Below are 17,727 nucleotides of genomic sequence, written 5' to 3' on the forward strand. Positions count from 1 at the left end.
GTCATATGAATAGGGTGAGCTTTTAGCAATCATTCACTCCAGAGAAAATTGAACAAATGTGGGCCTATCAAATATAAAATAAGGTGTGATATAGACAAAAGAAGCTTTTGCCTCTAAACCAATTAAAACAATGGCTTAATTTACTTGGCCAACAAAGGCCATGGGTAAAGATTCGGCAAAATTCAGATGTATTTGACATTTAAGTGCATCTCAAGATTACACAGAGTATTGGTAGGGAACTTCCTTGTTTTACATAAACATTGATTTAATCACTCTCGGATATGATTACAAGGCTTTCATTTCGGGGGAGGTGCTTGTGAAAAGGCTGCAGGCAGGACAGATTACATATGCCAGTCTGGTCTGGTAGTTCCTGTACTTCATTTTGTCCCTGTCAGAGAGGAGAGACAGAACTGGAAATACCACAAGTATAACAAGGCATTGGAAATCCTACAGTTCCTACACTCTGATATTTCATCAGCATTCGGGATGAATCCACCTTAAATCTCTCCCAGGCAGCCTGAAGATGAAGAGCATGTGGTCTGATTCCTTGTGAAATACTGCCCTTAATTTTCAGCTATTTATATGAGTGGCCAGTTGTTTTTATAAAAGATTGCTAAGACTTACTAAGTAGTGTTGCTTTTCATGCTAACAGATTTTACATCTGTAAATCTTTAGACAATTAGAATGATGCTTTTACATACTAGAGGACTTTATTCAAGTACTTTTTAAAGGTGGTGGAGAAAGGAACATAATAGGAAAACAGAAATATGAATACCAGCAGCATTTTTTTGCCTCTGAGATCATCTATTTTTTCATAGAAGCATAAAAGCTGTTTGCTCTGCCTTATATTCTTTTCATCAGTTGTGTCTGCAAGTATATCTTTTAACTCTGATTTCTAAAGGAACGAGATATTATATGCAGTACTCTGGAGGGGGGGGAAGGAAAGAAAAACCTTTTCTACCAAACAATGTTGTTATGTAGAATCCACTTCTTCCTACTATTGGTAAGAGCGAAGCACATTAACTGAAGGCTACTTTAAAAAAAGAAAAATATTTGGCATACAATCAATGTGCAATTAACACATCTCCTCTATTTGGAGGTATAATAATCCCTGTCATGTCCTGCAAGAAGAAAATAATCCAATATTTGTTGTTGTGCTTGGCTGATCATGTACATCTAGTGCCTCATTGATTACTACAATGTTGGAAGAGACATATGTGTTGAACACCATACTCAGGACACATGGAACAGAACAGAACGAAGCTGCCTATAAATATGGTTCCTATTCCAATAACCTTTTAACTGACTAATGTGGCTTTTCAAAACTTGGTTGTCTGCAGCTTAAAAAGGTCAAAATTGTGCATGTTCAAATTTCATGCCAGAAAAACTCTTATTTTATTTTTAAAACACTGTACACTCTATAATTATTTAAATAGTTACATGTTAATTATATGTAGATAATTAACATGCCACTTACTGCAATGCTCCTGACAAACACTTTCAGATCTTTAGTTGCTGAATTTTGTCATAGGTAAGAATTTAGTCCTATTTATCTCAACTACTTGATTTGCATCTCTCCTTAAAACATGTAATGCTTTCATTTACCATACAGATAGAAGCTGAACAGAATGACTTCAAAAACATTTTTTTTCATAGACAAAGTTTTCTCTACAACATTAAAAAAACCAAAATGAAGGGCATATTCTGTCTGGGGTATATACACCCTGTTTATCGCTACATATCTCGAATCCTCAATGCAGGTGGTGTAAGCCCAGGCATGCTGGAAATGGAAACCCAACCTATGAATGATCACGTAATACTGGAGAAGTAATATGAGATGCATTACTGCATTAGTACAACTGACTAGAGTAGATTTTCCATCCACTCTCTGCATGAACATTTTTCTGCTAGTTGTGCCCTACATTTCTGCAGTTTTATTTACGCTGTTTTGGCACAGGACTCCTTGCAGAAGGCTTCCTATTTTCCTGTGTACTCCTCACAGTATCTTGCAAAGTGGTCCTCTTGCCTGAAAGCACCCTCCTCCAGCAGAGTCTTTTGCTATGGAGGATGGTGTCTGATAAATACGGTATTTCCCTTTTCTGACAGGTGGTACTGGGCCATCATAGCCAACCAGGCTGGCTTCAAGCTCTCCAAGTTACTTATCTCACCAAAGAACCTGAGTTCATGTCATATTTCTTCTGAATATCACGTCCTTTCTTCTCTATTCTCTAACAGCAAATGTCTCTTTTTTTTCTCTTTGTTTTTTTAAGCTCCACATTCATCTGCTCCATGATTCAGTCTCTTTTTCAATGGGGGACTTGTAAGTGCCATTCTAGTTTACTACATTTTAGCTTGTGTAACAGACTCAACAGCACGGCATGCATCTGATCTCAGAAAAAAGGAGTAGATAATTTATTAATTTTTTTCTTATAGAAATACAAATACTTTCTCACATGCATAATGAATTGCAGGCTGCAATCCTATGTGGAAAACCATCTATATTATTGAAAATATTATTTACTGAAAGTAACTATACTTCTTCTCCAGAAAGAGAAGAAAAACCACAGTCTAGTCCAGAATTCAGTGATTCAAGAGATATGAAGGTATAATGAAGATTTGGAGGGGTGAATTTTACTTCCATTTACCCACTTCTTTGTTAAATCTGACCAAACACAACAGTGCTGTAAGATTTTCAGAAAAAAATCCTCTCCCACTTCAGAGAAAGTCAAAACCAATGGTACTATTTTCAGCAGGGCTGCCTCTGTAAACTCGCCAGCCCAACATCCAGGACTACATACAACAGAGCCACTCCTACCAGTGCTGTAGTAGTCCTAACCATGAAGCCCAAACTGAGACTTAAAATATCCCAACCTCAGGGATCATTTAGATCCAAGAATATGATTTATTATATTTTTAGAGTGTCAGATCTTAGAACTTTAATGAGCTTCAGATATAGGCCAGGACTATGAATCCAGCTCATCAGAGATTTCAAGATATGAAGTTCAGAGGCAGCTCTTCTGTTTGAGTTCATTGTTCTTCCTACCTGGATAATATGCTTGGTCTTTACAGCTCACCATTGATAGTCTTACTTTGCTAAAATGGGATCAGAAAACTGATATCTTCTTCCAGACCTGACTCCTATGAATACGGCTTGTGCAGCTTACAAGCAGCAGCTACAAGAGGCTGTTTAGCCAGTCTTTAAATAGATGTCATATTTCTCTCTCAGCTTCCCCAACAGACATATACAGTGATCTACACATGTGCAATAGGTCTGCATATGTACAGCAGATATGTCCAGGGTTATTCTTCCTCCTATCTCTGCTTTCTGACTGGTTGAAATTAAAAAGAATAACCAGCATCTGATGCCAAATTCCTATTCCTGCTCTCTGATGGATCCACTACTGACTCTGTAGCCAACTTAGAAACTTTCAGGAGAGAATGAGCAGCTGCTTTGAGACTAATTTGGAAATGATTGGGACTGGAGAGAATCTTGGCGTCATCTCTCAGTACCAGCCCTGATATACAAGCAGGCGGAACAAACCCAAACCAGAAAGGGAAGTAAGCCAGGCCAGGAAAAGGACAGGAGAAGCTTACCCAACCCTGGCAGGGGTTCATAGCAGTGGTGGCAAAGTTTCAGTTTAATCCTAAAGATTAAATCCTGAAGTCTTTCCTTACTTCTTGTTCATGGAAAACATTCGCTAATAGCAAAAATGCCCAAACTCTATTTTTTGGATGAGCAAAAATAAGTCCCTGCTGCATTTCTGTGCCACTTTACCCATCCAGGATCCAACTAAGTCTTTTTCAGATGCTCTGAGCAGTTTGGTAGCAGCTTATTTTTCATCCCATTGATGTGTACCTATGAGCTTTTTCTGGCATCAGAAATTAAACTGCTGCAGAAGCTTTTTCTGCTATTTCCAGCTGCAGAGGTAGTACTGAAAAATCTCCTAGGCTGACTGTTGTAGCATGATTTTCAGACAGTTCTGTGGGTTGCAGGGGCTAAAGGAATTCAGATAAGGCTATGAACTTGTATACAGTTATCTGAAAAGTTTTCAAAGTCCATCCATCATCATAATGGATCCTGTGAGATGTTAGCAGTTTCTGGGGAACATTAGCCGTTTTCTCAATTTCATAACACTAGGACTGGTGAGTATTGTTAGATATTGTGAGACATCATTTGCAGCCAGAAATGTGATGTTTATATAAATATGTCTGGAACATACAATAAGTCTGAAGGACTAAATCAAAAATAACCAAAGGTTTTCAAAGAGCTGCATAAATTCGGGGGTGAGGCAGGCAGCTAATTTTGACGTGCTTTCTTACAACTATGTTTGTCTAAGTATACTTACGATCATGAAGAAGAAGCTGGGAGATTTCTGTGAAAGGATGCCCATATCTTAACATTCTTCCTAGAAGAATAAATAGCGAATTTCTGCGTCTCCTGACAGGGAGCTGGTATAAGAGCATTCATAAAATTAACTTTGAAATGCTAGGTGTCGTTTTTCTTTTGCAATCTTTCAGTAGTATGTGCTCCCACCTAGGAAGGTTAATACATGCGCTTGTTTGCTCTTTTTAGATGTACTGATATATGAAAAGACTCTGTGTGGGAGATGGGTTTTTGTTTGTTTGTTTGTGTTTATTTCAGTGTGAGGGAGGTGAAGGCTATTTTAAAGATAGTGAGTTCCAAATGTGTTGTTCATTAATGAAACTGTTGCTGTGTTTCATCTTCTTTCAAGCTCTGGGGTTTTTTACTTACATGGTACTTTGTGGGTTTTAATATTTGCTGCAAATGTCACTTTTATTAATAATAAAAAAAAAAACAAAGAAAAAAGACAGTACTAACCACTTTGTCTCACATAAGAGAGAGAGCCATAGATGCTGAAAAGGGAAAACCATAAGAAAGAGAAAGCAAGGAAGAGGAAGGGAAATGGATAGCTCTCAGTGATTTTTCCAAAATTGGACCAGTGTGCTTTTATACCCATTTGGTCATAGATACCAAAACCATAAATATGTAGATAAGGAAGTTCGGACCACTTTTACCTGTAAAATATGAGGCTATCCTTAAGCCCTTACCATGAGCTTTGAGTGTAGTGATACAAAACAGAACCTTTTTTCTAGCACCTGAAGCAACCACTACTGAAGTGAGTGGGATCTGTACGCTGACTGACTTTAATCAGAGCTGGATCAGACCCATGAGCCGCACCAATTATGTTTCTCCTGGCAGCTAAACTGACATGCCCATCTGCATAAAGGACTCAAAAATTATGTTTTGTCTTTGAAAACAACCCAACACTTTTACATTCTGGTCCTAACTCCAATGATGTTCCTTCGCTGGGTTTGCCTAGGGACAGAACATCAGCCTTCACAATATATCTGTACATGTGAATATTATTTTCCATTAACAAGACATGTTAGCATAGAGACATAAATTAATTGCACTTTACAAACAGCAATTTTTTTCATAGGTGTTATGGAGAGTTCAAATTTTGAGAAGTGGCAGTTTTCCTTAACAAATATTTTAAGAGTTGTGCAGCTTTTAAAACAAGTTTATTTTACAGAAATATATATTATTGACTCAGCATTGCTGTTTGTTTTGTTTTCAGTTGGATTGCTTTGCAGATCCTGTTTAGGGTGCATCTATGTGACAACTAAATCAGTATACTGGAGGTGGCTGCAACGTCTACCAGTGGTAAATGAGGCCTCCTGTATAATTGGGTCTGATGTGAACAACCAGTAACGTGGATCAGGCATTACGTTAAGTTTTTGTTGGTGAACAGCTTGGAAATCACTGTTGAACGACCTTTGCATGTTAGCAATGCCCATTCTTCCTCACACTTTGGCTACTTTGAAAATCTTTTGATTTTGATGTTTTTAACAATGTGTCTCTGAACATCTCTAGTGCCAGACATAAACAGAGGTATCAGAGGACAAGGACAGAGATACTCTCACAGAGTCTTTAACTAAATATATCTTTTGTTTTGTTTTGTTTTTTTCAGAGGTGCGGAGAAATCTCATTTGATAGTCCTGACCAGAATGCCAAATGTGTTCGCATGCTAGGTAAGGGTAAGAGTCTTTTCCCCTTTTGATACAAATATATGGAAGTATGTTTAATTGGGGATTTCTTCTCAAAAGTACATGATAATGGCTGCAGTGATTCACAACAGCATTTAGATGGCTCATCCACATGTAGTCATTAATTTATTCTTTATGGTGAATTTTCAATTACTTAAACAACGTGTGTGTGTGTGTGTGTGTGTGTGTATATTCCAGTAGTGCCCATCTGCACAGATGAAAATATAGCTGCACCAACATTATAATTGTAATCTCTAAGGTACTCAAGACCAGAATTCATATATGAAAGCTGAAAATCTCTGTAATCAAGCCAGATTTTTTAAATTAGCCTAGGAAAAATGTGAACTTTTGCAGACTGGTCACCTTTAATGTAAAGAAGCATTTATGTGCTTTGAAAAAAGGAATAATTTCACAAATATATATCAAATGCCTCTAGGTCAGACCTTCAGCTGCATCAATCAGCAAAATTTCAATCATTGTGATTTTACAGATTCACACCAGCGTAGCACTTTGTCCATCATTTGTAAAAATTAGTATTAAGCAGAAGTGTCTATTCTTTGGAAACAATACAGGAATGTTCTGCTATGTTTCATTAATTTCTGTGATCAGTTTTATTGTTTTTGCTTGTTTCATCTTCAATGCTAGTACTGAAACATTAACAGCACTATTAGTATCACAGTGAAAGACAGGGAGTAAGTGTCTAAAAACCTAAAAGATGATGTTTACTCAGAAAAAAATGAAATCATAGACCATTTGCGGCATTAGGCTTTAAATGCTGAAGACCTTTCACCTGCCAGAGTTGAGATAAATGTGTGCTGTAAATTAGAGCACTGCATCTAGTAACACGAAGACTGAAATAGTCACAATTTTAAAAACTGCAACTGGCAATGTCTAGGAACTTAATTCCCATCTGGGTGCATAGCTGTGTTCTGTAATAACAGATTATGTGGTTTGTTGTTTATATTCATTAAATCCTATTGTCACAATAGACTATAATTGCTGCAGAGGAAATCTGTCATGCTTATAGTGCACAGATCCCAACAGATGAACTGACACAATGGGCCGTAATGATCTGTTACATCAGTGATCCATGCTTAGAGGTTCTTAATGGAACAAGCTGACAGAAAAGATACACTTGTGATCTTTTATTATGCCAATTATAATCTACAATTTAAATACCACTGAATTCATAATACTGTAGTTCTACGGACGTTATATCCATGTAATGTTATTATCCATTAGGAAAAAAAAAAAGCAGGGGGGAGGGTGTAGTTGAGAACAAAAAAAAGACCTGAAGATGAAAGTATTCCACACAGGTTGTTTCATCATTTGGTTTGGAATTTTTATAACAAGTCAGTCCAAAACTGGGAGTTTGGCTTCATCCTTAATGCAAATGATTCTTTAGGAGCAGTGAGCAGAACAAGATCTTGTTTCCATTACATGTATTCTTATCTATGTCTTGTAGTATATGCATGTGCAAGAATGAGAACATGTGCTGTGCTCTGTAAGGAAACTGCTAAGAATGTAAAAACAATTCCAAGGGGTCATGCTAAAGGTGTGACTGGCTCTCAGAGGTTACATCTCCTGTATTTAAAAATATTTTGCCTGCTATTATTATTCTTCAGTGTCTCTAACAAATTAAGGACTGCAGTGTCATGCAAAATATAGGATATTACATTTCACTGCAAAGTATCCCAACTCATGTACAGAGCTGAGGTTTTTCTAAGTGCAAGTGAATATCCCAGAACTGGCTCCGTTATAGGTATGGGAAGAAGAAACTAGCATTATATGGTTGCTCTGAGGGGAACTACTGTAGACAATCTCCACTGTCTTGATTTATCAGAGAAATGTGTGTGGTTCTGGTAGTGCTGTAAAGCCAGGGGGTGACCATTCAGGTACCTGCCCTCTCACACTGAAATGCACAGATAAGCAGGAGCTAGATATCGTGCAACATAAAAGGTCTAAGACTTTTTGCTGAATGCATCACATAGTGTCCAATTTCAGATTTTACAAGGGAATTGAATTTCCAAGAGAATAAAACAAAAAGGTTGTCATTGATCAATGCAAAGCTGACATTATAACATCTGTGGGTGTAACCAGTGAACAAAGCACAACATGCCTTCAGAGAGGGACATCTTTCTTGACTGCATGGTCTTTGAAATGTGCCGAAACAGTTGTGCTGCCATTTGCTCTAACAGTGACACAGTGCTGAGAGAAATCTAGAGGGCAAGTCCAAGCAAGTGCAAGAGGATAATTACTTAGTAAAAAAGAAACACAGGATTCTGGAGTACTGATTGTATTTCTTCAGGGATCTTTGACACAAGGCCAGTCCATTCATGGAACTGTACATTATCAAGCAGCACTCTAAAATAGTAACAGCTGGTTTTGTCAGAAAAGGTCTGTATCTAGGTTATACTACTGGTTCTGGGTTAGCTTCAAATTTAAAGGTTTTTATGAATATCCCTAGGCTTGCTACTGTGAGTCCACATTTCTTGAGGCAACATGGATTATGTGGATTCAGTCCTTTTTCTACAAAGGTTAAGGAAGAGAGGCTTGCAGTGAAATCTTATTCTATTTCTATCTGCCTGCTGGAAAGCAGGAAATAAAGTAATGCCTAAATGCTTACAATGGCTATAGTGAAAGCAGGTAACTTTTCAATGGATTGACTAGATATCACTCAACCTCAGGTTAAGAGCCAAGGAATCAGTTTCATGCTTCATCTTTCAGCATTGGAATGACGGATATTTATACTCCAAGTGTGAAAAATAACTTGAACACCTAAATTAAATGGTCACTTAGCAGTACTTCCTCAGGATATGATAGATAATAACTATATGCTCTGCCCAGGATATGTTTATTATCAGTGTAATTACGTGTACTAAAGTTCTTACAGAAAATTATGCTCTCCCTCTTATGCTGTATATTGTGCTTGTTTCTATACACTTCTATATGTTATACTAGTTAATGAAATACAACTTTTGTAACTGTCACGGAAGCTGGTCAGTGGCCCACCTTAGCCTTTTGAAGACCAGTGTTTAGATCCCAAATCTATCACAGATTTCTTGAGCCTGGCATTGGCTAAGGCTTTAAACAGCCCTGCATGTCTATTGTCCTTTGCAAAATGGGAAGAGAAGTGCTTCCTCCCTTCTTTGGAACAACAAGAATAAATTAATAACTAGAATGAGAAGCTGAGGCACTACAGTAATGCAGGTCATAAAAATACCACGCTGTCAATAAAAGTGTGTTGTCAGAGGTTTCCCTTGAATCTCCAAGTCCCTCCGGAGCCACAGGCAGCTCATCAGCACTTCCAGTGCAATGTAGAAAATCTGCACTGTTCTGCTTAAATTGGAGCTGTTATCAAGTTAGTGAGGGCACTCGACCATGACAAAATTACTAGATTATGCTGAACTGGATGTTAAAAAGCTTTTGCTTTATGCACGTTCTGGAAGTTAGAACCCTGGGCTCCTCATGCCTTTTACTTATAATGATTTTGTCTTAAAAAAACGATAGTTAGCACAAAAATTGACCATATAGCAGGGCACTCAGTATGTGGTTATTAGTCCAGATATTCATATTATGAAGGGCAGAAGGGAACTATCCCTCTCCCTAGAGCACTCACTGCTATTTTCAATGGCATAACCTGTGGTTAATTTTTCCCATATGTAGACAGACAAATTCTGGGCTCAGACATGACACAATGTCGTATCATGCAGAGATAATTGGGTTAGTTTGCTGTGAAAATTGCTGGTTGGATGCCTAAGTTAATTAACTCTGCTGGGAAGAATTGCATACTAACTTGGAAGAGTCCTAAGTTAAGGCAACTTACCTGGTTCTCATATCTTAACTAGCTCATCCAAAGCTAACTCAGTAACCTCTACGTGGCAGAGTTCTGAGTTTTACAGTTTTATCCTGGAAAGAATAATGTTCCCATATCAGGCTCTAGGATTAGTACAGAAGGAAGGTCTGCCAACTAGAAGAGAAACTTGAGTGTATAAAAAATACTGGTTTATACAGAATAGATACAGTTATCCTTGTATTTGCTGTAAAGAAAGTAGGCAGCTGAACTCATCATAACACATACAAAATTAAATCAAACCATCAGTTTTAATCTGTTCAACCTTACTGATGACAGTAGAGTAAGGGGGAATGATGATAAAAGCTAATTATCTGGTTTGTTACTCTACTAACCAGTCTTCCACCACCGGATTTGGTCTTTACTCCTTACTGAAATACTGGGTAGATTTTGAAGAGGTCACATCTCTTGCTGGCCAACTCTACTGTCTGCAGAGGTATTTCCAGGGGAAACGTGAATTGCCCTCCTTAAGGAGCTAGTTAGTAAGATGAAAACACAAGCCTTCCAGATGCCCCATGGCAAATGGCTGAGGTGCTTTCTTTTCATTATTATAAATTCCACACAGACAGGAATAATGTGGGTGAGTTTTGTTTCCCTTTTGGTGTAGACTTAATCCTTGCAGAAGCAGACAGATGAATCCTTGTTTGGAATAAATGTAGTTTCCTCACAAATAGCCATTTAAAATTCATCCAAGAAAAAAGCAATCAAAAAAAAAAAAAAAAGTGGGGAATGGCATTGGTTTTTTCTTCCCCAGACTACTAGTTCATAACTTTGTTGCTTTGGGGCAAAAAACTTTTTCATATTCCAGCACAGAGAGGTACCTACCTTCCTACCTCCCCCCCAAAAAAAATCTGCTTTGTGGCATACTTCCACCATTTATTACCTATGGAGGGCTATGGTTAAAGGAATCGACATTTGGCCATGAAATGAGTTTCACGGATCCAGCTTCAGTCTTGGTGGCTCTTTGCCCACAGCAGAAAACCATCACACATTTGAACAGAGTTGGCAGCTGCAGGTTGAGAGAGAGAGAGACATTACTGGAATAACAACTGTGTTGAAATCCAGGACTGAGGGGTACTGGCAAGGCTCTGGCTGGCTGGCCTCTGCCTTGCATAAGCATTGAACTCACCTTCACTGGGAAAGAAAAAAAAATCTACTAAAATTTACTTTGAGAATCTTTATTTGGTAAATAAACATAGAACCTAGTGGGAAAAATAAATATTGAAGAATAGTTAAATGTGTCAATTCGCCCTGAACTGGAGGGAGAAAAAGAAATGAGGCAGCTAGTCAAATGGTTCTGCACTGGTCAAGCTTTGCAAAGCTTTCTGGAGCCCTCACTGACATAATTTGAAATGTGACCCCTATACCTCTTGCACACACAAAACTTCTACTGAAACTGATAGGCATGCATGAGCAATGGTGTTCTAAATAGCCAAATATACGGACTATTTATATCCCAGTCATTTGAAGACTTACACGTGCACTTGACCTTACACAGACTAAGTATCCTATCTGTGCAAATGACATGAAAATAAGCACACGAATTAACCTTTGTAGAATTCAGCAATATGTTTATGGAAAAAAGGCCTAAAATCTCAGTGACTAGCAAGAAACCTACACTCATCGCTATGCTGTCTGTCAGAGTTACTCAGAACTTTATAGCGGTGGGAGCGCGGAGGCGTAGGATGTCTGCTACAAAAAGATAGGCTTCTATTACATGAGCACTTGCAACACAGGATGAAAGGAAGCAGGTTTTTTCCACTATAAAGCAATGGTGTGAATGCATACAGAAAGATAAACACAATGTCTCTTTTTGAGATCTTGTTAATGTAGATAAATTCAAATCTAAACATATAAGCCCACACTATAAGCTTTTCACATATATTTCATACTGTAACTGCCAATGAAAGTCTCTCTACCAACAATTTATTCTGATGAGAACAGTATGATGTAGGTACGATTTCTAGAACCATAGTTGTTCCACCTAATTGGGTAGACAAAATGTAGAGATTTTCAAATAACTTCTAATACATTTTCTTTGTTTTCCTAAAATACCATTCCAGTATATTAACACAATTTTAAAATAAGTTGTAATTCCTGATATTGCAATTTGTAAACACATTTTAAAAAGTGGTATTTCTGTGACCTTACCACCATCAGAATAGAGGCTTATTCCTCCTTCATGTCACTGAAGACCTCCTCCCACAGCTGACTGTCTCTTCCTGAAATGTAATACTTTCTAAATCTCACCTGCTTTCTCCAAGAACGCTCATGCTTTGTTTGCCGCAATGGTACAGAGAAGGCTAAAGACTTGGGGCATCTCCCCGTGCTTTATCTGGAAGGCCCCAGCTGAGATGACGTCTCATTTGAGGCTGCCTACATTTGAGCGTAGCTTGGAGACAGAAAGTGGCAAACCGGTGGGCACGAGGCCACAACAGAGACTCCTTTGTCACGGAGTTTACAGTGTACACGTGCCATCATTGTGCCACTTCATCACTGTTTTATGGTTTCATGCTAAACAAGTAGGAACTCTTTGTCTTTACTATCATGAAATTTGTGCCCAAAACTGCAAAGAATGTAAATATCAAATCCACCTTCTAGTTTCATGATTATTTGATTAATTTGGTTAAGAAACTATAAAATAGTTAAATTGAAAATGCTGATGCTTTTAGTATATTTTAAAGAGCAGTTCTCTAATAGCATCTTATTCTTGCAGTAATTTTTATTTAATTACTATTTTAGGTAATTATATAGCCTGGTAGCTGAGTGACAGTGGCCACCTGTTTATCCTGTTGTGTCCTGTAAATCAGGTCAGACTGAAACCACTTGTCTTGCAGTACCCTACCTTTCAGAATGGTGCTGAAGAAGATGAAAAACTGGCCTTGGCATTTTGAGCAGGCATATAAAATGCTTTTCTAAAAGTAAATTCTGGATGGTTTCTTTTTTCTATCACTTAAACATTAACTTGAACCATATATAGTATTATCCTATGTCTGAGCTTGGTTTAGGAAAGAAATGGGGCTGTCAGGGAACTTGGAGGGAAAACAATAATGAGGATTTGACACCATCTATGTGATGGAAACACACTATGATGGCTTTCTCTAGAAGGAAGAGTTACTGTATTGCCCACAACTACAAAAGACATTCATCAGGACCACGGGATCTGAGACACGAAAGCTCAAGAGATGATTAAAAAAGGCCTGGCCAAACCCCTGACTCTTCAGCTTCTCTTTCTATCAAAAAGGCTTTTTTGTCTTGGCTGAGAATCTCACCACATACCACGTTTAGAAAAAATACAGGTTTTAAGTCCTATCCAGCAGCTGCACTCAAAGCATGGCTACAAATGATAGCAAATTAGTGAAGTGCAAAGACAAGAAGAACCTCCTTTTTTGTCCAAAGCATGCTGCCAACAGAAGAATTGCATTCTGCTGCCCTTTTATGTAATAATCTAGTGCAAGTTTAAACTTTGAAATCTGGGCTTTCATCACCCTTCAACAGTTAAAACCCACAGCACCCACTTTTATCTTATCTACCAAACTAAAAGCAACACAGGTTGGGGTTAGGTGCTCTCTGTTCCACCTATTGGCCCTGCACAAGGAAAAATCCTGGGTGTGGCTCCAGGAGGAAAACAAATAGCCCTATGACTTACACCCCATCTGGGGGAGCACACACAAGGACAAGGAGAATCCTGAGTTTTGTTTCCCAGACCTTTCCTTTTTTTTTTTTTTTAACTAGGCACTTCTTATATAAAGCAGAGAAACAGTTGCTTCATTGATTTACTGAAGATGATCTCATATCTTATTTCATGGTATTTGTCACATGAGTTATTGCTGATCCCCTGTTGGAAAAAAAGATTTCAAGTGCCTATTCAGTCTGCTTCCTCACAGTTTGATTTTTCCTCGTGCCTAACCTCATGCCTAAACATGGACTGCATTTATGTAATTTCCCATCTTCTTTGTCCAAACTGTTATGAGTGGGATGTGTTCACCCAAAGTACTTGCTGTACAGAAAATTGCTGTGACTAACCATACTGCTGTAATAACGTGCTTTCAAAAACTTGGGGGGGGGGGGGGGGGGAAGGGGGGCGCAAAGGAGCAATTATTGGATCTATTAACGGGACCAAATTGGAGAAGAAAACACTTATCCGCAGTTTTCCAGCCAGCCATCCCTTCATGATAGCATAAGTTCAATAAAATCTCCAGATGTAACATTTCCAACTTAGATTTAAATGGTTCAAATCTATATTTTGTGGTTTAAGCTCATCTCTAGCAATTAATCTTTGTTTCTTTAATTATTGCTTGGTGATACCTTGCAATTTCACAGTCTCTGCAATTTCCTATAGATTACTGTGTAGCTATGCTTAGTAAGAGTGATTTATGTCTGAGAAAGCCATGGAATTCCTGTGCTTTCAAGCACTGAGTTCCTGGCTGTAAATGTTCATAAACTTCTCAGCTTAAGAATGCATTTTCCTATATTCTTCTCTGCTCTGTGTTGAAAAGTTTATCTCATTGTATTCTGGAGCTAAAAATTTTTGCTGTTCTGAAATGTTATTAATAATTTTACCATTCTTACAATTGGGACTGTATTATTTGTAGTATTTTTTTCACCTTTAGTATGAAAAAGAAAAACCCACAAAATCAAACACCTGCTCTTCTTTGGCCTTCCTAGCTGGGTAGCTAGCTTTCCTTGTTAGCTTTATCTTCCTATTTCTTTTTTTTTTTTTTGTTAATACATTATCATTTCTAATGATAACCTGTTGTTTTCTTGTATGTCTCATACTTCTTAAAGCATTAAGTTGATCTCTTAGATCATCCTTGATCATCAGGCTACTTAAGCACATATTTACATATTCTCACTGAAGCCAAAAAATGCGTAGGCTGGAATATGTTCCTGTGCCAGGGTCAGTCACAGTGTCTAGCACTGTGCATGCTCAAGCCCTGATCTGATCCAAATGCTTGAGGGTCTGGGCTTATGAAATCATGGAGTGTGACTATGAACATTGGTAGTAAATTACAGGAACTGGATTTAGCAAAAAGAAACGGAATTTCTGAATCTTAAATAGCCATGTCAAGAGATCGCTGTATTTCTGGATTTCCCTTATAGGGCATTCCTCTCACTCTGCAAATGAAATAATGCTGAAGATAGTTGGGATGCGATGACAGAATGTCTGTAAAGATCTGTAAAAACATTTTTTTAAAAGTCTACAGCCATCATCTAATCTTCCCTTTTGTAGCAGAAAAGAATGAGAAATAGGTACCTTAGGACTCAGCTCATTGCAAAATAGACTTCTAAAACTGGTCCCAGGAACCCTGCTCAGAGAGTGCCTGTTTCTCCCTCTTGACTGCTAAGGAAGCTGAAGTGTGGATGTGAGCAGTTGGAGAAGATTAATCTTACTCCTGCAGTACAGGCATTGTTTTTCGTGGTGTTCAAAGCTCTAAACTTTGAAGTATGGGGGATAATAGAAAACCAGGCTAATCAACCTAATCTGTAAGATAACTTATTGTTTTTTAATATAAAAGCAATTTCTAAGTTTTCAGCATATTTGTAGTAATGTAGATAGCAAATTGTTTTTGTTAACTGAATTCTTTTCCTCGTTGCCTTTGTGAAGTCTTAAATTTTCTCTTGTGCGTCTTGTGACACAGCTGCAGAACCTTTTCTGACATCTGAATAGCTCCTGAATTTTAGTTGAATAAAGTAAACTGAGAGCATAATAAAAGATTTTTCACATGTTTAAGGGATCTACATTGTCCTGATGATCACACTGTCCTGTGGGTAGAAAATTTGACTATATCATGAAATGTTTGGATATGAAGACTAAATTCAGCTATTAATATGTGAAAATTTGTTTTGATTTTCATGACATTTTAAATACACATTTCATCCCATGGAAAAAATTTAAGGAGGGTAGTCTATAGTCTCTCCCTGTAAAGAGTATGCCTACATTACTCTCTTAGGTCAGATCAGGAGTGTGTTTTTGAGATGCTGTCCCAAGTTACAGCAAACTTTAGTTTGCATTACGGAGCAGTCTCAGAATAGACAAACTGGATTACTTTCCCATGAAACAGAGCAAGCCATGTACTCTGGGAGCACCTCTAGTGTGTTCTAGCTGCTACTAGACATTTAGTCCATGGAAATAGATTAGAAGTAGTCCAAACCAAATCCTCCAAAGCATATAGAGTGCAGACACTGGGGCCTCAGCTGTGGCTGTTTAACTCAACCAATCTGCTGTTCTGGTGCTACCTGCTTCTGTGAACCTTGCCAGAGAGTCAACACCAATTCTGGCTTCAACCCAACAGCTGCTCGAGCACACAGATTTCTGTACCCACACATTGCCTTCAGGACCATTCAGCTCAGTTAAGGTTTAACTGAGGATGCACAGGATGTAGATAAATTGTAATTTATGACAGGTTGTAAGCATGTGTTTTCCTCGATATTGTTTGCCTACTTCTAGTACACATGACATCAATTTGTGCATGCGACCCAAAACTTTATCAGGCGTTTGTCTTGTATTCTGAAAGGAGGACAGGTTTATGGGAAACAGCAAATGTGATTTAGTCCGATGTGAAATGCTATCCTTTTTGAAACTTACAGTGAAATGCCTTTTAACTGTAGCTCAGGATTTCACACTGAGTTTATAGATTAATACAGAGTAAATTTAATTTAGCACTTAATTCAAATTATTAATATTTCAGAGCTTTGTTTGCTGACATAAAATATTGAGATCCTCACATTTTATTCATGCATATAGGAGACAAATTTATCTTGTCATATCTTTTCGTTTTATAACAGAGAGATCTAATGGAAAGAACTCAGAAATACTGGCATCATACACTTTGTTAGTAGTCATTTCTTAGAAGAAAGAAAGGACTAGTGGCCTTTCTCCATCTGAAAATAGTGTAATTAACTGACATCAGAATTTTATAACATTATCATAACAAGAAACATATTACCATGCTGACAGAAGAGAAAAAGATCGGTTTTTTCTGTGCCTTTCAGCAAGTTAGATAACAGTATGTGAAGATAACCCATACAGATATATAGATATATACAGATATATACAGATACAGTCCTTTTGTCTTATTGTTGTTTTTGTTGCTAAATACTGTATGACATCTTGAACATCAACTTAGAAGTATGTGTGTTTTCACTCCATGAGCTGTATTTCAGGTTCATACAAAAGTAGGAAGACAAATTTATAGTTAAGGTACATGACTGGGCACTTTGTCAAGTCCCAGAATGTGCTCTGGCACTTTGATCATTGAAACAGGCATTTGTCAAGAGACAGGTCATTGCTTGTCTAAGAAAAAGACAGAAATTTTACCTCCCTTAGCTCTAACTGCCCTGCAAAGATTTTCTAAGGGAACCTAATTTCTTTACGTATCGGTTTCCAGCATTTTATATTTACAGACTTGGGTCAGTATCTGCCATACAACAAAATCATTGTTAAACTGGTATTATTTTGCTTTGCTTTAAAAACCTCAAACACACTTGCCAATGCACCCAGCCATTCTGTGAATATTCAATTAAAATCACCACAGCACTGCTGCTATGGAAGGAGTTGTGAGGATGTGAAAGTAAACTACAGGGTAGCATAAATTATTCGAGTCCCTGGTTAGTAGCTACATGATGTAACAATAGCAGTCACTGACAGAGCTCTGTTGGAAAGGGAAGATGAATGGCAGATGCTCCATTGTAATTTCTTGCTATCAGCAGAGAGCATAACAACAGGCATTAATCCACTGGTTTAATCAGAGGTAATAATATGTCCGGGGAGCTACCACTTCCAAGGCACAAGTACAACTTCT

The 17,727-nt window shown here is 37.8% G+C and overlaps 1 protein-coding gene across 1 annotated transcript in view; it reads left to right on the forward strand.

The window, feature by feature from the left end:
* Positions 1 to 17,727, forward strand: part of PDE7B (phosphodiesterase 7B) — a 172,076-nt gene that overhangs the window by 53,271 nt on the left and 101,078 nt on the right. The window contains exon 3 of the mRNA XM_075087726.1: positions 5,994 to 6,054. Within this exon, the coding sequence (XP_074943827.1) occupies positions 5,994 to 6,054 (61 nt within the window). The remainder of the gene's footprint in view (positions 1 to 5,993; positions 6,055 to 17,727) is intronic.

This window comes from Phalacrocorax aristotelis, chromosome 3 (assembly GCF_949628215.1).
Source record: "Phalacrocorax aristotelis chromosome 3, bGulAri2.1, whole genome shotgun sequence".
Classification (NCBI taxonomy): Eukaryota; Metazoa; Chordata; class Aves; order Suliformes; family Phalacrocoracidae; genus Phalacrocorax; species Phalacrocorax aristotelis.